Source organism: Ambystoma mexicanum, chromosome 2p (genome assembly GCF_040938575.1).
Source record: "Ambystoma mexicanum isolate Mex_15411 chromosome 2p, UKY_AmexF1_1, whole genome shotgun sequence".
Lineage (NCBI taxonomy): Eukaryota > Metazoa > Chordata > Amphibia > Caudata > Ambystomatidae > Ambystoma > Ambystoma mexicanum.
In genome coordinates this window covers 1,383,951,109-1,383,972,075 of record NC_090923.1, presented here as the reverse complement: position 1 = coordinate 1,383,972,075, position 20,967 = coordinate 1,383,951,109, and the positions used below count along the sequence as shown (strand labels likewise).

At 45.5% G+C, this 20,967-nt stretch overlaps 1 protein-coding gene across 3 annotated transcripts in view; it reads right to left on the bottom strand.

The window, feature by feature from the left end:
- Nucleotides 1-20,967, bottom strand: part of SETD2 (SET domain containing 2, histone lysine methyltransferase) — a 1,465,157-nt gene that overhangs the window by 842,836 nt on the left and 601,354 nt on the right. For all 3 annotated transcript variants that reach the window (XM_069645793.1, XM_069645791.1, XM_069645792.1), the window contains one exon: nt 1,740-1,874. In XM_069645793.1, coding sequence (XP_069501894.1) covers nt 1,740-1,874 — 135 coding nt within the window. The remainder of the gene's footprint in view (nt 1-1,739; nt 1,875-20,967) is intronic.

Here is a 20,967-nt window from a genome sequence, read left to right as displayed (position 1 = left end):
ACTCACACAGCAGGGTGGCTATCCTGCAAGGACAGCCAACCAATCATGAGTGGGTGCTTCAGGTTTCCATGGAGACAAAGGACAGGGGAGTTTCGGGCACCTCCTTCACTTCTTGCCCTTGCAGACATTCTGGAGCAAAGGGCGGGTTTCAGTACTGAAGCACGCCAAAGGCAAAATAAACAAAGGGCTCAAACCGGGTTTGGCGCGCAGAGTAAAACCCAAGAAAAACCTCACAAAATAGAAATCCCAAAAAAAGAAGAACGGCCCATTTTGACAAAATGGTCACCCACGGGTGCTATACTGCAGCTGAGAATTCAGCCTGCAGTAGAAAAGCATGATGGTAGGAAAATTAAACCACTGCCACCAGCCATTTAAAGTCGTGAAGGTAACATACAAACATGTTACATTAGTAAGTAGGAAAAGGGGATACTCAGTAACCCTCCGGCACTCCACTTAAGATGGGGTGTGGTTGACCAACAAAGAGAAAAGATAAGTAAAATCAATTTCACTTTACTATTTTTGGGAGAAGTATTCACCAAAGAAAAGGTATTTAAATATTAAGAGAAATCTAAAGGATTTCTCTGCGACAATGCACTGAAGGTGCTGTGTGTCACCATACAAAAAGTAGATGCCTATGGAGTTTGTCAGACTCCAAAAACAAAAGTAACAGTCCAAATAAGATCAAAAATACATTTGAGTGAGAAAAAGGTCTCTTACTCCAGGATAAAAATTTAAAGTCCTAAAGTCCAGCAAAAGAGCTGGCGGTCTTTAAGGTTGACTGACGGTCTCTAAGGTTGAAGCGGGTCTGTAAGATTGAAGGGAATTAGAACAAAAATGAGAATTCTCCCCAACACCTAAAATGGGATTTCCTGACCGGGAAAAGAAGGAAGGCCCAAGTACAATATGAATCTCGTGGCTTGACCATTTTAGGGCACCAGCCACGTTTAGTAGCCATATGCAGTAAACACAAATGGGCACACGAGAAATAACTAAAATTGTAGAAATGTATCTGCTGCCACCAGCTTGGCTAAAGCTACGGTGATACAAAAGTAGCCCCATTTCACTGCATCGCAAAAAGTTAAAAAAATTGTAAAAGATGAAAGAGAAACAGTTTCTCAGAACTGATAATCTGGATGACTCATCACTTTCCCCATACAAAATGAGCAAAGGGGAAGTGAAGATGAAGGCTTGATTTCCCTTCAAAAGTTTCCAAAAGAAGTCTTTCCTAACACTATGCTAGCCCCAATCCCTTAGGTGTTAGGGGTTGTACAATAACTGCTTTAATAGTAAATAGTAGCCTTGATATCTATTTGCATGTGTTTTGACCGAATGTATAGCATATTTGTACACAACTGTGTGAACCTCTAATAACTGACAGTTGCTGTGTTTTTCATACCAACACACCAAACCACAATATCCTAAGCCTTAGTGCTCAGCCTATGCAACAGTTTTGTTAGACCAAGTGTAGCAAACCCTTGCTTATCCACTAAGTTGACCTCTCAGAATCTAGCAGCAGTGCAGATTCTGAAAAGCCATCATTAGATCAGTTCTTTATAGTTGCAAGTATTTACCGGGAACAAAGTCACAATAAGTGGATGGAAAGAATGTATAGAGAAAAGAGAACATTAGGCAAGGCAGGATTGTGTTCCTAAAACAAAACCAGTTGCTAAGCACTAGTGTAGAAATTGATGTATGCAGTGTGTGAGCAACAATACATTTAAAATTCTGTAAAATCTCACCCGAATCAACTTAAGGCAAGTCAGCTTCTGCTCTAAAGTCTCTATCCGAACCATTAATCGGGATAAGATAAGAACCTGGTTTTTGTCTGAAAGCCCCTCCCCATTGTCCAGCAGAGCTTCCAGTTCACCATCGACCTAAAAGAAAATGAAGAAACAAAGGAGACTTTGTAGTGAAAGAGAATCATTTTTGATTTTTTTTGTTTTTAATGTGATTTCAATGGCTAGATAATCAACAAGCTTTAATTACAAACGTATCCTTTGTTACAGCAGAAAGCAGAAAATAAAAAAAAAATTAGCATTTAAAAGAAATTCATCCATCACCTAACTTTTCCTGTATAGCAATTAACAGTTTCACCAAAGTCAAAGTTATTGGTATTTTTTGCCAACAACATCTTCCACCATAGGTCCTTGGATCTATACCCATACTTGTTTATTACATCAGTCATCAGAAGCTCCCTTTCTGTTGACAAAGCCATACAATCCATTACCAGATGTTGCATGTTTTCAATCGAGTCGTCCTCTTTACATAATTTGCATCTAGGGGCACCTTCCTCAAGGGCCCTCCGCCAAGAGGTTTCCTAGTTCAATGGAAACCTAAAGAATTGATCCCTAAAAAAAAAATGAGGAAATAATCTGAGCTAGCTTGGTAGTGAGTTTGGTTTCCTACTTTCCTCCCACGATTTCCCATATGCCCTATATACCAATCTATCCTCCTCTGTTCTGAACCAATCCTGAGAGTATGGTTTCTTTTTAACTTCGTCAGGATTGATAAGAATATCAGATGATTCCCCCAAATTTTGTAAGGGTTTGGCACTTTACTTCCCACTGGATCAACCCCGGTTCCCTACGTTCACTTAAGGATTTTTTCAAACAGAGTACCCCTCCAGCCCCCCAGGCAATTCCTCATTTCCTATAGAAGGAAAGAATCTTCCACTCTAATGCTGCCGCCAGGGAGGTCAGACCCAATTCCATTCTAACAGCCTGTATGGGGGTGCCTTTAGCGCCATGATCTCCTCCGGGGTGAAAGTTTGCGCTTTACAAGAATTCTTAACATAACAAAATCTAGCGCACAACCAGAAGCAAGCATCAACATATTGGCATGCGCGCAAAGGAAAAATTTAAACATTTCACTCATGCAAACATAATTAGGTTTTTAGAGACATTCTCACTAAAAGTACTGTACATAGATGTCGATGGATAGTCTTCCATTTAAGAGTCTCTCTGGTGTTTCTATACTATCATGGGTATGAGATCTACCCATGGTCTCCATCCACTGACGAAATTCACGGCTAGGTCTAGGTTAGGGAGAATTCTTATTTCAGTGTTAATCCCCTTCCACCTTAGAAACCCCCAGCTCATTTGCTGAACTTTAGCGCTTTTAATTTTTACCCTGGAGAGAGTGAGACCTTTTCCCCCACTATCTCAGGTTTTTTTTCTCCGATTTAAACCCTCTGTTTCTTTTGATTTTAGGAGTCTGCCAAACTCCATAGGCATCATCGTTTTACACTGACACAGCACCCCCAGTGCAGTGTCACTGAGAAGTCCTTTGGATGTCTCTTACGGTTTAAACACCTCTTGGATAAACTACTGTTTCCAAGAGTAGTAAAGTGAAATTGACTGAATGTGCCTTTTTCTCTTTGTAGACCCATGCATCCTGGAAGGGTTACTGAACATCCCCTTTGTCTGCCTTCTCATGCAACATTTTTATGTTACCCTTACTACAATTAATGGCTGGTGGCAGTAGTTTATTTTTCCTAGTAATGTACGTTTTTACTGCAGGCTGAATCCTAGCTGCAGTATGGCACCCATGGGTGCCCATTTTGTCAAAATGGCTCCAGTCTTCTCTTGTCACCATTTCTTGTTGCAACAGTCCTTCTTGAGATTTACTCTGCGTGCCAAACCAGGTTTGGTTCTTTTGTTTGTTTCGTCTTTGGCGGGATTCACAGGTGAAGCACACCTCTGGCTCCAGCGTGTGTGGCAAGATCGGAAGCAAGGGAGGTTCTGGAAGCACACAGTGCTTTGTCTCCTTGGTTACAGGATTGCACCCAAAGGCGATTGGCTGGCTGTCCTTGGATGACCCTGCTGCTTGAGTGACAGCTAGACTGCGAATAAATGGGAGAAACTTGCATAAAAGACGAGGCCTTTTGCAAGGAAGGCAGAGTCGACCACTGGACGAAGGAACCAAAGAAACTGGAAGAGAATCTTGCTGCACCCTCCTGGGCCACTCGTTTGCCCGGTGAAGCCCTGAATTTCTAATTAACTATAGAAGCCCAGAAAGGACGACTTCTTCCCTTGGGTTGGTGGGACCAACTGACCCCAAGATGAACTTGACTGGAACCCATCTCCCTACTAGCTGTACTTCTTTGCTGCTACTCCTGGAACCGAGTGCCAGGAGACAGGAACAGCAGAATCAAGTGCATCATTTAAGCCAGACCCGAGCTCCAGAAAGATCCTCCGGACTCCCTTGACGCAGGACTATCCAAGCCTGAGCCACCCCAACAGAGTGCTGGACCCCAGAAGCAAGCAAAGTTCACAAGGTGTCCAAGAGCCGCGGTGGTGCTATTTGCGAGTAGCTTAAACCGCAAAGTGCCACGATCTGAAGTTTTCCCATTGCTGCCGCAGACCTTCAAACCATAGTGCAGGAGTCCCTAGACTTCCTCCCTCTTGTCCCCAAGACTGAGGCCCAGGAACAGGATCTTCAGACTCAAGGTACTGTGTAACTAGGGGTACTTACCTCTTGTTCTGTGTAACTTCCTTGCTCTCACTGGAGACTTGCATTTGCTTCCCTTTGCAGAGTTGCTTGCATCTTTGCTCTTCACAAGCCTCCCAGCTTGTGGTCCAACAGTGATTCTATTTACAAAAAAATTCTATTTCAACATTATGCAAGACTTTTGTACCATCTTCAAGAAGTGCCTCAGCTCCCCTAGACTTTTCTCAATTGACATTGGCTGTCCTGGCACCCTGCAGACTCTTTTTAACCTCTGACCTTGTGTTCATCTGTGCCTCCAAAAACTCGTACATAAGTTACTTTTATAGCTGGGAAAGGGCTAACGTATATTTCATTGGGGGATTCTAAAGCGCTTACCTGTTTGAGAAACGTGTTAACCATTGTGTCCTTTGTAAAGTGAAATATCAATGTCCTAGCTGTTGAAGTCACCTCAGGGTGTATGAAGTGTGTGACACATCCCAAAAGGGTATCAACTTACTTAATTGAAACTGAAGGAGTATATTTTTGAAGTGTAGTTTATTGTTGCATATTGCCCTTTCTATAGAAGGCTCATTTTAAAACCGACAAATTAATAAATAATTGTTTTAATAAGAAACCTTGAGTACAAGTGTTATTTGAACACCTGTCACTGTGAATCTCCGTTACACCTCTACAGCTCACATTGACCCCTCTTGAGATGGGTCTGGCTGCTCAGTCACTCTACCAACTTGTGTAGTACAGGCCTATACCAAAGGTTGGGTTGCCTATTGCCAAGAGCACAAGGCTGGTGTAGTCTCCCACTGAGTTACTACATACAATATTGCCTAACAGTCTAGGGCTGCCGATGGCCATTGTTAGGGAGAATTCTCATTTCTGTGCCAATTCCCTTCAACCTTAGAAACTACCAGCCCTTTTGCTGGACTTTAGGACCATTTAATTTTAACCCTGGTGTGAGTGAGACCTTTTTCTCACTCTCTGATGTGTTCTGACGTAATTTGGATTACAGGTTTCCTTTGTTTTTGGAGTCTGACAAACTCCATAGGCAACTACATTTTGTATGGTGACACAGCACCTTCAGTGCAGTGTCACAGAGAACATTTTAAGATTTCTCATAAGGTTTCAATAACTTTTCTTGTGTGAACTACTGTTCGCAAAAATAGTAAAGTGAAATTGCCCTTACTTACCTTTTCTCTTTGTAGTTCCAGCACACACCATCTTATGTGGAGTGCTGCGGGTTACTTTGTAGCCCCTTATCCTACCCACTCATTTAACGGTCTATGTTACCCTCACTACTTTAAATGGCTGGTGGCAGTGCTTTAACTTTCCTACGATTGTGCTTTCTGCCACAGGCTGAATCCTCAGCTGCAGTATATCCCCCACGGGTGATATTTTTTTCAAAATAGCCCCGGTCGTCTTTTTTTGCCATTTTCTGTTTGTGAGGTCTTTTGTGGGTTTTACTCTGCGTGCCAGGCCAGGTTTGAGCCCTTTATTCATTTTGCCTTTGGCTCCAGTGTTTCTGGAAGGGCAGGAAGTGAGTGAGGTTCACAAAACTCCTCTGCCCTTTGTTTATAGGAATGCCTGAATGCACCCAGCCAGGACAGCAACCCTGCTGTTTCAGTGACAGCATAGGCTGTGCATAAATGGGAGAAACCTGCATAAAAGGCGAGGGTTTTGGGACTAGAGGCAGAGTCGACCACTGGGAAGAACACCTGACGAAGAAACCATGAACGAAGCTTGCTGCATCCTCCTGGACCTTTGAATTGTTTGGTGAAGCCCTGCTGCTGTGCTAGATCTCCTTTTTCTGATTGACAACAAAAGCTCCGGAAGGGACGACTTCTTCCCTTGGGTTAGTGGTACCAACTTTGGCTGTCCTGGTTTACTGCAGACTCTTTTAGTCCATTGACTGATATTTTCTGTCCCTCAGAGGTGATAACTTGGTTTTAAACTATTATTGCTGGGAAAGATTTTGTCTAGACTTCATTGCAAGATTTAAGTATACTCACATGCCCTTGAGAACCTGTTTAACCTTTTGCCTTCCTTTAACCTTTCCTTTCTGCGACCGCAGAATCTACAAAGTGTACTAGTGATATATAAATGCCATTACTGTCCTTGTGAATTAAGTCACCTCCAGGTGTAGGACATGTCTAAAAAGCATCTCTAAAGAGGATCTACTAGCTTTGTGTTGATTCTGGAAAAGTACTTTAAAGTATATTTGATTGTTACATATATTGCCCTTTTTAAAGAATGCTTCTTTAAAAATGGATGTTCAAGAAATAACTTTTTAATAACTAAAACCTTGAGTATAAGGGTTACTTGTATTTGTGAATGTCATTGCTACAGCTCATATTAACCACTCTTGAGATAAACCTGCCTGCTCAGTCATACTATCAACTTGTGTAGTACCAGCCAATAACAAAAGGCGGGTTAACTAATACCAAGAGGACAAGTATTGTGTAGTCTCCCACAGTGTTACATCATCAAATCTTGCCTAACAACCATGAACACTAGTGAGATCTGTCCATGTAAAAATACAGCTCTAGTATTATGTGTCATTGTAAAGTATGTACCATTCTGACCTGCCAAAACTTAAAAGCAGGCTCCTGTCCTGAGCCAAGGGTTCCTGCCAATTAAACGTTCATGTTTGTGTGGTAGCTGTTAAAGCTTTACACTAACCCCATTTCAGAATTTGCCGTTCACAAAAGAATTTAAAACATATGACCAAGAGTCACAAAGCCAAGTCCAAAAGGCAAGTACCCAATTAGAGATCAACTTAAAGGTTGAATAAACTATGCAATCATCAATGGCTTTCCCTTTACACTGAAGCGAGGTAATTCTTGCAAAGTAAACAATCATTGCATCATACAAAAGTTCCCCCAAAAAATAAAATTGTTGGTTTGTTGACTTAAAAGTAGAATTTAGTTAGGCTTTTGGAAAATTCACAATGCATAGGTCAGAAACATTTACATATAATGGATGTGAGCCTTGTGTACATTTAGGACAGTGGTCTTCAAACCTTTTATGCTGAGCCGCCCTTGGTTATGATATGTTACTTATAATGTGCTTAATACTTAAAGGTTTCTAAGCGCAGACCCGGGTATCGAAACTGTGTTCAATGTCGTCTTGCTTCCAAGGCGAGCACATTGGCCCGGAGCTATTCTCCCGAGACGGTCAAAAATATTTTAAGCTGCCCTGCTCTCCGAATGCCTCTCAAACCACCTCCGTAGGTCGCTCTGGTTCTTAGCCCAGGCAGGGCTCTCTGGTCCTTCAGACTGACTAGCTCTGGACTTTTGCCCCCTTTTTCGACTCTTTGTTTCAGGTTCACCCCAAAGAGTGTTCAAGCTTTTTGTCGTGGTTAGCCTGGCATGGGCTATCTGGCCTCGCTGGATGTATACTTGGGACAATATCCTCGGATTCAGGTTCACACTCTTTTGGGTTACAGCTTGTTAGGACAGTTTTTCTGAAGTCCAATTAAGGCCTCAGTAAAACCATTCAAATGAGGCAGTACAAGACTCCACTCTTAGTATAAGGCTGTACCACCTGAGCATATGGTAGCGTAGACAGAGCAGCCAGGCTTATCTTAGGAGGGGGAGAGAGGGCTGTAGAATTAGTACAAGTGAAATTGTAATACAAATGATCAAAAGAAACACAAACACTTTGTATTGTAAAAATAAAGGATTTAACTACAGTTAGGCCCAGATACATCTAGGGGTAACCACTAAAACATATGAACTCTCAGTATAAAAACACAACACTATCAGACCCAAGTATAGGCCTTATTTGAAGTACCTAACAGTAGTTCTAGGTGCAGTAAAAACCTATAACTACTTTTGTAATAACACATAGTTATAACCTCACAATGAAGGGGAAAGTAAAACCCAACGTTCTACTTATCTGAATGACTCAAAGTTATTCAAGGTAGGCAACAACCTAAAGTAGACTTATTCTGGACAGGCTAGCAGCAAGTCAAGGGAAGCAAGACCCAGTTCGGGGACACGCCTACAATTATCCTCAAAGGACTAATCTGGTGATACCAACACTTTACTTTTGGGAAGAGGTACAACCTAATCACAGGAGAGTAAAATATGTTCACATCTACTTTCCATTTAGACTGGCAAAACAGTTGCTAAGGAAGAAAATATGTTAACCCTACTTTTAAGAATAGTGCATCACACATTCAGGATCAGTAAGAACTTGTGTAACTGTTCACTCTTAGAATTACAGTTACCAAGCAACTCTTTACAAGTAAGTAACTTTTAAACACTTATTTTATTTTCTAGGCAAAAGTCCCAATATCTAGTCTTTCCCTTATTCTTGGAGCATGAGTGTTCCCAGTGGCAGAAGGGGGTTCACTAGGACTAGTGACCAAAAGGCAGCGTCAGAATAGGTTCATTAGTAGCAAAAGTCAGGGTTCCTTTGGAAAACTGGGCAAACGGGTAAGTACTTTACCTTAGAGTTAGAATAGGGTCCAGGGGCTTCGCAGAAGACACCCAAGCAGGATTTTAGCAGTGGGACTGGGTGCACTGGATGAGAGGTCTCCCCATCACAGAAATTAACCACAGCTACACAGAAATCCTAACAGGCTTAAGGTGAGTACATACCCAAGCCAAAACAGTACTTCAGCATTGAAGATTTTTCAGCAGGAGAACTTCAGGGTCTGCAGCCAAATACCCAGTCAGTAGATTCCTTGCCATGGTGACTGAAAACAAGACCTCAGAAGGAACTTTGCAGCAGGGATCGATGAAGAAGGCTCTAGGCAGGATTTCCCTCGCGGCTGAATGTGGTTCTGCAGATTTGGCACCTTTTCAAGGTGCACAGAAGACCGAAAAATGTGGTTGAATTCTCGTCGTTTTAAAGGTCCAGCACTCTGGTGAGGGGACTTTACGGACACGATTCGTGTCACTGGAGATCCACCAGGATGCCCACGAAGTTTCAGCGAGATTCGGAATTTGGAAGACCGTGCACCGCATGATGGCTTGAGGTCCCAGGGTATTGCAACAACGCAAGGTCGCAGCAAAGTGTGGGATGGCTCAAAATGCAGGTCTTCCCGAGTCTAGTGGGTCACACCAGGCTCTGGGTTGGGGTCCCCGTTTTTCTGAGTTCCCAGGTCGATTGGAAGGAAGGGCTACAGCAGGCACCGGTTACACAGCAGGCTCTCCGGTCGCTGGAAACTGTCTCATCCGCTGCTTCATCTTCCTCTTCAATTCTGGTTCCAGTGGTCGACTTTTTTCAGCTTCCAGGTTTGCAGTATTCATCAGGAACTACAGCACCACCTCTGCATTCTCTCCCCGCATTTTAGAAGAAGGGGCGATCTGGTTGTCCAATCAGGACAGCCAGCCACCCACTGGGATTTGTCCTCCTTCAAGCAAGGCGTAAGACAAAGGGCTGTGGAGTTTCGGACTCCTCAATCGCTTCCTGCTCTCACACAGACTGGAGCCTGGGCAGGGAGTCCAGGGGACTCCCACCGAAAACACATAAATCACAGAAACTAATTTCCCACCCTGGATGTCAGGGGACGGAACAAGAAACTACAAGAAACATTAAAATGGCGAAAACAGAAGACGGGGCCATTTTCGTAAAATGAGCACCCCTAGGTGCCTTTTCTGCAGCTGTGCACACAGCCCGTGGCAAAGGTGCACCAAATGAATAAAAGGTATCACTACCACCAGTCGTTGAAGGTAAGCTTGTCACTAACAGACCTAACAGTTTTAAGGTGAAAGGGGATACATTGCATCTCCCCAGCACTCCACATAAGGTGGGGTGTGCTGGTTTCACTTAAAATGTAAAAAGGGATCCAAAGATCCTTTCTACCCTTGGGAACTGTAGTTCACTCAAGGTCGGCACAAGAAAGTTAAAAGGGGAGCCCCTAGGGCAACCCAGCAACAGGCATTTATTGCCAATAAGTTGTTAAGGAGGATAACTTCAAAAAGACACTTTGGAGCGTCTTAAAAATGACACCAATAAAGAGAATTATTTGAATGTGGAAAAAGGTTCCCACTCACTGAGATATTATGGAAAAATATCCCACTAATAGAGCAAAAAGTTCTGGGATTGACCCAGGCCAGGAAGATTTACCAGTTCTGTGCAAATCTTACGTAACAGCTACAAGCTTGTTAGGGAGAATTTTCATTTCTGTGCCAATACCCTTTAACCTTAGAGACACCCAGTTCTTTTGTGGGATTCAGAGCTATTTAATTTTTACTCCGGAGTGAGTGGGACCTTTTTCTCACTCATGTTTTTCTGTCTATGATTTGTTCCTTACTGTTTTATGGAGTCTGATAAACTCCATAGGCATCTGCTTTTGCACTGTGACACACAGCACCTTTTGTGCAGTGCCACAGAGAAGTCACTTGGACTTCGCTTAATGTTCAACTACATTTTCTTGGGTGAGCTACTGTTCCCAATAATAATAAGATGACCCCTGTTTTACTTGCCTTTACTTTATGGGTCCAGCACACACCACGCCATGTGGAGTGCTGGGAAGGGGGCGGGGGGTATACATAGTAATTCCTTTAACCCATTCCTCGTGTAACATTTTGTTAAACTAACTCATTGAATGGCTGGTGGCGGTGATTTCTTGTTTACTACCTATTTATTTTATTTAATTTTTTACATTTGTATAGCACACTGCAGCCCATAGACATCGAGGTGCTATTACATGAAGGCGTAAGCAGCAAGATTATGTAAACATAGGAAACATAAGGTACTTAGTTACAGAGAGAGGAGCGGAGCATAGTTACAAATGACGTTCGTATGCCTGTAGATATAAAGGCAGGTAGGTTTAGACAAACAGCCTAGTTTTTAAGGCTTTGCGGAAGGCTAGGTGAGAGTCAATCCCCCTGAGGAGCGAAGGTAGGGCGTTCCAATGTGAGGCTGCTAGGGCTGAGAAGCTCGAACCGCCCGTACGTACCCTACAAGTCTTGGGGGTAGAAATCAGGTTGGTGTAGGCAGATCTGGTGGGCCTGGCCGAGGTGGGTCGTGAAATTCTCTGGGCAAGGTAGGGGGGAGCAAGGTCATGGAGGCATTTATGGGTGAGAGGATTTTAAAGATGATCCTCTGCCTAATGGGCAGCCAGTGGACCTGCCTCCTAAGGTCAGAAATGTGGTCTTTCCTGGAAAAGCCTGTAGCGGCCCTGAGGGCGTTGTTCTGGGCAAGCTGGAGTTCAGCGATGTTTTTTCCGGAGGTCCCACCAAGGAGTGCGTTGCAGTAGTCCAACCTGGATCCTATGATGGCCCTAGCAATAGTGAGGCCATTTTGTGAGGATAGGAAGGGTCTTGCTGGAGGAGGCTATGGCGTTAACATGCTTGTCCATGGTGAGATTAGAGTCGAGGTAGACTCCTAGAGTCTTGACTGATTGGGATACCGCAATCGGTATGTTGTCGATGGTAAAAGAGGTGTATTGTTTGTCAAGGTTTCCTAGAATGGTTGGTGACCCAATAAGTAAAAGCTCGGTCTTCTCGCTATTGAGACAAAGCCAATTGTCAGCCATCCAGGCTTGGATGGTGGCGTAGATGGAGTTGAGGGTGTTCTTGTCCAGCTCATAGTCACCTGTAAGCGGGATGAGTACTTGGGTGTCATCCGCATAATTCGTGTATGAGATGCCCATAGAATCGAGGAGATTGAAGAGAGGACGTGTGAACAGGTTGTAGAGGGTGGGTGCTATGCAGGAACCCTGAGGCACCCCACATTTGATGTGACTGGGAGATGCACATGCTGAGTCCGAGAAGACTTTCATGGCCCTTTCCTGTAGGAAATGAGGTGATCCATGCGCATGCTTTTGGGGAGAAGTTGGCTGCTATAGAGAGATGGTGGCAGAGTGTGTTGTGATCAACGAGGTCGAATGCTGCTGATAGATCGAGGAGGAGCAGGAGCGCTGGTTTGCCAGCGTCACGAATGTCAACCATTTGATTTTTCAGGTCAAGTAGGGCTGTTTCCGTCCCATGACGAGGTCTGAAACCAGATTGCCGAAGGCCGAGAAGGCGGTGCTCTTCGAGGAATTTTTGGACTTGATGGTAGGCCGCTTTGTCCAAAATGTTCAACCTAGCAACATGTATCTACAGGCTGATACCTCAGCTGCAGTGCTGCACCCAAGTGTGAATTTTCTCAAAATGGCCTCTGTCTTTTTTCACCATTTCTTGTTTGTTACTTTCTTCCAGGCTTTTACTCTGTTTGCATCAGGATTGAGACCTTTGTGTAGTTTGTCTTTGGCAGACTTCAGCCCTGAAGCCTGCTTAGGTTCCAGTGTGTCTGGAAAGGCAGGAAGTGAGGGAGGGTCCCGCAACTTCCCTGCCCTTAATCTCTAGGTGTGCCCGAGTGAAAGCAGTTCAATTGGCCAGCTGGCTGTCCTGGAGGACAGCCACCCCACTGTGTGATTGACAGCCTAGGGCTGTGAATGAATGAGAACTTGCATAAAAAGTTAAGTTTTTGGGACTAGTAGCAGAGTCGACCACTGGAGGACAACAACAGAAGCAGAACACAAGGGAGGACACCAGGAGCACCCTCCTGGACCGCTAGGTTCCCGGTGAAGCCCTGCAGCCGTGCTGATCCAGTTTTTAAATTGACAGAGAAAGACCCGTAAAGGGGTGGGACAAACAGCCTCAAGAAACTATTTTTGCGCAACCCCAGACTTGCTGTGACTTTCCAAGGCTGCAGCAGCCTAAAACTCAGGGTACCTCGACCACTTGTGAATGCATGGTCTTCTGAAGTCCGAATCAGCCAGATCTTCGTGGGCACCCAGGGGACCCTACAGAAGCAAGAAATCCACATCCAGTCCTCTCACCAGAGTCCAGGACCCAGGGATCAAGGAAATCCTAACCAGACCTTTTTGGTTTTCGCTGGCGCTGTAAAAAAGGCTCCAAAACCTAGAGAAGCACTGCAAGGACGACTTCGACCTTCGAGCTGGTGGGAACAAACATCTCCAAAGTGAACTCGTTTGGACATCCTCTTGGAGCTGGCTGTGCTTCCGCTGCTGCTGGAACTGAAGTGCCAGGAAGAGGAACACCTAACAGAGTGCATCACTTTTTAGTCGGACCCGAGCGCTAGGAAGATCCCCCCCCCCGGACTTCCCTGATGTAGGACTGACCAAGCCTGAGCCACTGCAACAGAGTGCCGGACCACAGAAGCAAGGAAAGTCTGAAGTGTTATCAGAGAACCGCAGTGTTGCTATTTGCGGTCAGACGCGAGGAGCTGAAACGCTGAAGTGCCACTGAATTGACGTTCGCCCGTTGCTGTCGCTGACCGTCTCGTTGTGTTCACCAGGCAAACCAACGGCCCAGGAGTTGCACCAGGCGTCTCTTGCAAGTTCTTCTTCGGATTCCTTTTCCAGTGGTCGACTGCTTTCAAAGCCAAAAGCCTCGCCTTTATGCAGGTTTCTCCCATTCATTCCAGCCTAGTTGTCAATCACACAGCAGTGTGGCTGTCCTTGCCAGACAGCCAGCCGGCCACTCACATTTGGGTGCACTTGTGTAACCAAGGGGATTAAGCACAGGGAGTTTAGGGCACCTCCCTCACTTCCTGCCCCTGCCAGAGATACTGGAGCCAGCGGCGGGCTTCACTCGTGAATCCCTGTTAGGGAGAATTCTCGTGAATGTGCCAATTCCCTTCACCTTACAGACCCCCAGCAACTTTGCTGGATTTTGAGAACTTGATTTTTTTTACATGGAAATAATGTGAGCCTTTTTTTCCCCACTCATGTATTTTGATGTGTGTTTTACTCTTGTGTTATTTGATTATGGAGTTTTAGATAACTCCATAGGCATCAACTTTCCATGTGCGTCACACAGCACCCTCAGTGCAGTGACACAGGGATATCTTTTAGACTTCCAAAAGGTTTAAATACCTTCTCTGGGATAAACTGTTTCCCAGAGAATGTAAAGTTAAAATGACTACTAGTTTTTTTTACAATTCCTAGACCCAGCACACACTATCTTCCTAAAGAGTGCTGGAGGGGTTACCTAGTATCCCCCTGTGTCTAGAAACTCATGTAGCAGTCAAATGCTACCCTTTCCTAGCAAAATGGCTGGTAGCAGAGGTTTTACAACGAACTACCATGATTTTTCCAGACCACGAACACCGGTAGCTAAAAATCGCGGGAGCCATGTTTTTCAAGATAGCGCCTTAAACCCCTTTGTTTAAATGGGTCCCGGTCTTTTTTCAGAATTTCTTTTTGGAAAGGTCTTTCTAGTGTTTGTCTCTGCACGGCAAACCAGGTTTGGTCCCTTTGTTTCTATGCCTTTGGCGGGATTCAGGACTGAAGACCGCCTCTGGCGCCAGAGTGTCTGGGGTGGGCAGGAAGTGAGGGAGGTGCACAAAACTCCCTGTGCTTAGTCTCCTAGGAGACCCAAATGCACTCTGCCGTGATTGGCTGGCTGACTGTCCGGCAAGGACAGCCACCCTGCTGGGTGAGTGACAGCTAGGTTGGAATGAAAGGGAGAAAACTGTTTAAAAGGCAAATCTCTTGGACTGGAAAGTAGAGTCAACCACTGGAACGAAAAAACCAAAGAAGAGCTGGAAGAGGACGGCTGCGGCAACTCCTGGACCGTTGGTTTGCCCGGTGAAGCCCTGCTGCAGGTCAGAATTGCCAAGTTAATCTCGACAGAGAAGCCCCTTCAAGGAGGACTTCTTCCTTTGAGTGGTGGGACCAATCAACTCGTAAGCCACCTGGATACCATTCTCTGAGCTGGTTAGGATTAACCATGGGGAAGGACACCAGCTTGTGTGCTTGACGACAGCTGCTCGAACCAAAGATCTTCCATTTTGCCAGCTTGTTTGACCAGTCCCTGTGCAGTGCAGTAGTCTTCCCCCCCCCCGCCACCCCCTCCCCCCGACGTCCTCCCTCTTGTCCCCACGACTGAGGCTCAGTAACCGTGAGATCTGCAGAAACTGCCAGGAATTAACGTCTTCAGCTGAATCTTTTCTTCATATTAAAATACTGTGCCAACCCGATTGAGATAACTTACCTCTCGCGGTGAAAGCTCGTGAAACTTTCGCAACTTGCAGGTCTAATCAGCTTGTGACCCAACATAGGTTTCTTTTTCGTACAAACTACTTCTGAGAACTTTGGCAAAGACTTTACAGTTTACTACAAGAACTGCTCTTTCCTATCCAAGACACTAGCCCATTGACTTTGGCCTATTGAACTGAATCGAGTCCTCTAGTGAACTCAAACTATTTGCACTGCCTAAGAAAATCTGTGCTCTATTTTATTAACTTTTGCCTTTTTACTCTTATTTAAAGTGACTGAAATGCCATGTTGCGCCTATTTCTGGGGAGTCTAATTTACTCTGAAACGTATTGGTTTGGTATTGAAGTGTATTTGTGTACGATATTAAGTTGCCTGCTTCTAGTGAATGTTTTATAAATGAGACTGTTTTAGCAAGAAACCTTGAGTATGACATACATTACTTACCGTAATAGCATTTCTGATGATTGTATCGGCTTAGATTCACATGCTGTGCAGATGGTCCGACATCCAGTGGTAACCGCAAAGTATTGCATCTCGTCTTTCGGGGACCGAAAGGGGACGTCGGCATAGGCGTGTCTGTAACACTATCCCTATCGTGACATGTAGTGTACCCAAAATCCCTCGCGCGCTGAGGACCCTCAGTGTATTTTTTCTGCCATGAGGGAGCCCAAGGCTATTGTGAGGGAGTACATGAAGAAGAGAGAAGTAGTAAAAGGTCTATGTTCCTTCCACCCCGAGCAGGGAGGGCGCATGTGAATCTAAGCAGATACAATCATCAGAAATGCTTTTACAGTAAGTAATGCATGTCTTCTGATGCTTGTTAATCTACTTGGAATAACATTCTGTGCATAGACTAGCAAGCAGTAACCGGAGTTGGAGGTGGGTTGCGAGAAGGAACAGTAGAGAAAAGATGTCTTAGTACTGCTTGTCCCACCTGAGAATCAGACCTAGAATGAGTGTCTAGGCAATAGTGTTTTGAAAAGGTGTGTACAGAACTCCAAGTTGCCTCTTTGCAAATGGACTCGAGGGGAACATTTGCAATGAATGCGATGGATGCCCAGTGCCTCGAGTAGAATGTGCTCTAGGCTTGAAGGGCAGCTCTCTCTTAGCAAGTGTGTAACAGTGCAATGCATTTGACAATTCACCTTGAGATAGAGGATTTAGAGACAGGATTCCCTTCTCTACCAGCTGCCACTGAAACGAAAAACTGGTTTGTTTTCCTAAGTGGTTTAGTTCTTTCCAGATAGAACATGACTGCCCTGCGCACATCAAGTGTGTGTAGGCTTCTTTCGGTCATGCTAGTGGGATTCTGGAAAAAGGTAGGTAGTTCAATCGATTGGTTCACATGGAACTTCTAGATGAATTTAGGCGCAAATCTGGGGTGAGTGCGCAGAACTACCTTATCACTGTGGACTGTGACAAAGGGGTCTAGAACAGAAAGAGGCTGTAGTTCGCTAACCCTTCTAATAAAAGTGATAGCCACTAAGAAGGCCGTCTTGTAAATAAGGTCTTTTAGACTTGCTTTATGCACTGGCTCAAAGGGAGCTCCCATGAGCTTGGTCAAAACCCCATTTAGGTCCCACCCAGGAGCTGGGTGAGAAATGGGAGGATAAATCCTCTTAACCCATTCCATAAAGGCCTTGTTCACCGGTATCTTCCACCACAACACCTTTTGTTGTGATGTGGTGTAGGCTGAGAGTACAGCCAGATGAACCTTTAGGGAACTGAAGACCAACCCAGTATCTAACAGATGGGTAAGATACAGCACAATGTGTGTGGGTGAGCAATCGATGGGATTGACGTCCTTGGAATTACACCAGATGACAAAACGTTTCCATTTGCTGGCATAGCAATAATGTGCGTTCGGTTTTCTAGCTTCCCAGAGTATGTCCATGCACCTCTGAGGGAGCTGTAGGTGTCCAAACTCTATGTCCTCAGGATCCAGGCTGCTAAGTTCAGAGTTTGTGGGCATGGGTGTAGGGTCTCCCCCCTGTCCGGAGACAACATGTTGTACGGGCAGAGTAGTTTTACTGGTGGGGAGAGGGACATTTCCATCAGATGAGCGAACCAGGGTTGGCGGGCCGACATGGGGGGCTACCAGAATCATGATAACTGGTTCCTGGTGCATCTTGTGCACCATCATGTTGTGAAGGGGTGGGAGGGTTGCGTAGACAAATTTCCCTGACCATGTTATCCAGAGACCGTTCCCCTTAGAGAGGTTCTGGGGATACTTGAAGGCGTAGTCTTGGCATTGGGCGTTCTCCTGAGTTGCGAACAGGTCGATCTCTGGGAAGCCCCATTCTACGAAGAGGTTGGACACAATGTCTTTGTGCAGACTGCATTCATATTCTTCAGGCAGAGGAAAATCTCTGCTGAGCACGTCTGCCAGAAGATTGAGTTCCCCTGGAACATGTTGGGACAACAGAAACTTCTTGTGTTTGAGAGCCCATATCCAAATGTTTTGGGACAGCTTGAATAGCCCTGGAGAGTGTGTACCTCTGTTACGAAGGGTATACATAGATGGTCCATGTGGCATCGTTGGCGGTATTTGCCATTGGTTCGTTTTCCCTCTCGCAAGATGGCGCCCATAGTGCTCAGTGTCGGTCTAGTCTTGCAGTCTGAAACGGGCTTGGCTCCTCCCTTACTCCAGGAAGCAGTACATCCGTACACCGAACGGATGTCGCGGTGCGTTGCTACTGTGCTTAGTGGCCGCGCTTCGTAAGTTACCCTTCGCTCTGTACTTACTACTACTCCTTGCTTCAACTCTTAACCCCTCTCAGACTCTTGATTTTTCTCCTATCCTCTCAGGAAATCCTTCCTCCAGCGCGGCACATTTTCTTGCTCCGAAAAGGATTTGAATATTGGAGCCTTAGCTAATCGGGATCACAGACGAGTATGTCCTCCCTCTCAGTTTAGCCAGTGTCAGGGAATTAGATATTGGGCCAACAATATATTTTCTCTCAGAAGGAACACGTTACGAATGTATCTCAGAGTTCAACAACCAGCATACCCTTCAATTCATTCTCAGAAACGCCTGCGACCGCCACCGGAAGGTCTTTATAGAAATATCTTCCCTGGTACGTTAGAATTCTGAAAACCCCACTAACGTCTTCTTTCGATTCCACTGTCCTCTCAAATCTTTGTTTCTATTTTCTTCTTCCAAGCTCCTACCTGGAACTATTTCTTAAAAGCGCAGCCTCCCATCTCCTTAACCAGACTACAGTCACTGACGGGAGAGGTACGTTGCTCATCCATCTACTTAGAGGTTCTGTTATCAGTAGCGGATATTAACCTCTCATATGTATCATTTAGAACCATTACCGTGGTTTAGATGACAACTTCACCTTCCATTTCACGCTTCGAAGGAAACCGGAATACCATTGCCAGCTACCCTCCAGCTTACAGTAACCTACGATCTCCAGCATCACAGGGTTTATTTCCCCACAAGGGTTTCCCTGGCACATACTCTTTCCAAGCCAACTATATTGCAAGAAGAGAATCAGGTGAACTTCTCTTTCTTCAAGCTGCTTCCGAAGACCAGGTCAGTGACTCTTATCTTTGTGCCCATTTGTTGAACACTGGAGTGATAACCTTCCTAGAGCACTCTCTCATTGAGAGAGAGAAGATAACAGTACAACAGCCCCCTTGTTTGTTCAGGTAATACATGACTGTGGTGCTGTCCGTTGGAATCAGCACCGTCTTCCCCTGCAGTTGCATCTGAAAGGCCTTCAATGCCTTAAACACCGCTAATAGTTCCAGTAAATGTATGTGGTTGGACGCTACTTGAGGGGACCACACTCCATGTGCTGTCTGCTGAAGCAAGTGAGCTCCGCCGCCCATGAGAAATGTGTCTGTCATGAGAGTGGCTTCCACTGCAGAGGTGGTGAAGGTCTTCCCCTTAAAGAGGTTTTCTCTTGACCACCACTGCAGAGAGAACGAGGGCTGGCGAGACAACTACCAGATCTTCCCATTGTCCGCTGGCCTGACAACACTGGCTGTTGAGCCACTTTTGCATGGGACTCATGCGCGGCCGCGCGTGGGGAACCAAGTATATGCATGATGCCATCATTCCTAGCAAGCGCATAGATTTGCGCACCGTCACCTCCCGACTGCCAACAGATCTGAAAAAGCATGTTCTGAACCCTCTCGGAGAGGAAAAACAAGGCCGACTTTCGTCCGGATTAGAGCCCCCAGAAATTGTTTTGTTTGCCTGGGAACTAGACTGGATTTCTACTTGTTGATAGAGAAACCCAGACTGAAGAGAAGGTACACGTTTTTTTGGGTATTCAGAAAACATGTGTCATATGAGTCCCCCGTTATGAGCCAGTCATCGGGGTAAGGGGAAACCAGGACAGACAACCTGCACAAGTGTGCTGCAGCTACTGCCAGGACCTTCGTAAACACCCTTGGCACCGAGGCGATGCCGAAGGGGAGTACCTTGAATTGGTAATGCCTGTCCTCGATCATGAACCTTCAATATTTTCTGTACGCTGGAAACATTGAAATATGAAAGTATGCATCTTTCATGATCAATGTTGCCATGTAGTTCCCCCCCCCTTTCAACAGTGTGATCACTTCCTGTAGCGTTACCATGCAAAACCTCAGAGGTTTTATGAACTTGTTCGTTGGGCGCAGGTCTAGAACAGGGCGCATGGTGAGGTCCTTTTTGGGTACAAGGAAGTACACTGAATAAATACCCTAGTTTACCTGAAGAATAGGGACGGCTTCTATGGCGTCCTTTGCCAGCAGCGCTTCCACCTCTTGATTCAGGATCTCCAGATGGTCCGGTGAAAGGCGCTGTGAGCGTGGCTGTCTTAATTGTTAAGGTCGGGCGAATTCCACGCAGTACCCGTGGGCGACCGTCTTTATGACACACTGGTCTGAAGTTATCCTCTCCCATAACGTGAGGAAAGATGTTAAACGCCCCCCGACCGGGGTGACATGGGAGGGGACCCAGATCTGATGGTCATTTCTGACCAGAGGCTGCGGCTCCTCTAGGATTGGGGCCTCTACCTCTGGCTTTGCCGCGTCGCTGATCCCTTGGAGGGTAGTAAGCGGGGCTTCCCAATGCTTGTCCGGTATTGAAATTTCCTGTGCCATAGTTCTGGCTTGCACGGGGCTGCCCTCGAAAGGACCTCTGAGTGTTCCTTCCTCTCTGGGGGGACGGTCCGAGTGATCTACTGCAGGGACTTCAGAGTTTCATGCTCTTTTTTAGCTGTTTCTAGGGCCTCATCGACCGCCTTTCCGAAGAGATTAGCTTCTACAATCGGCTTATTGATGAGCGAAGCCTGTGTTTCGGGCTTAAACCTTGAGGTGCGCAGCCAAGCGTGTCTTGAGTAAGGTTCCTTGGGCCAGGTACCTGCCTGCTGTTTCGGCCGTGCCCAGAGTTTTTTGTATCACATTCTGATTCACCTGCCTTTTCTTCAGCCACCATAGAGAGAAGTTTGGACTTGACGGGTTCTGGAACCTCCTGGAGGCCTTCCTGGAGTAGGTTCCACTGAGAGTCTGCATAACTTGCCAACATCGTATTATTATTTGCTAGACCCATGGTATATGCAGCA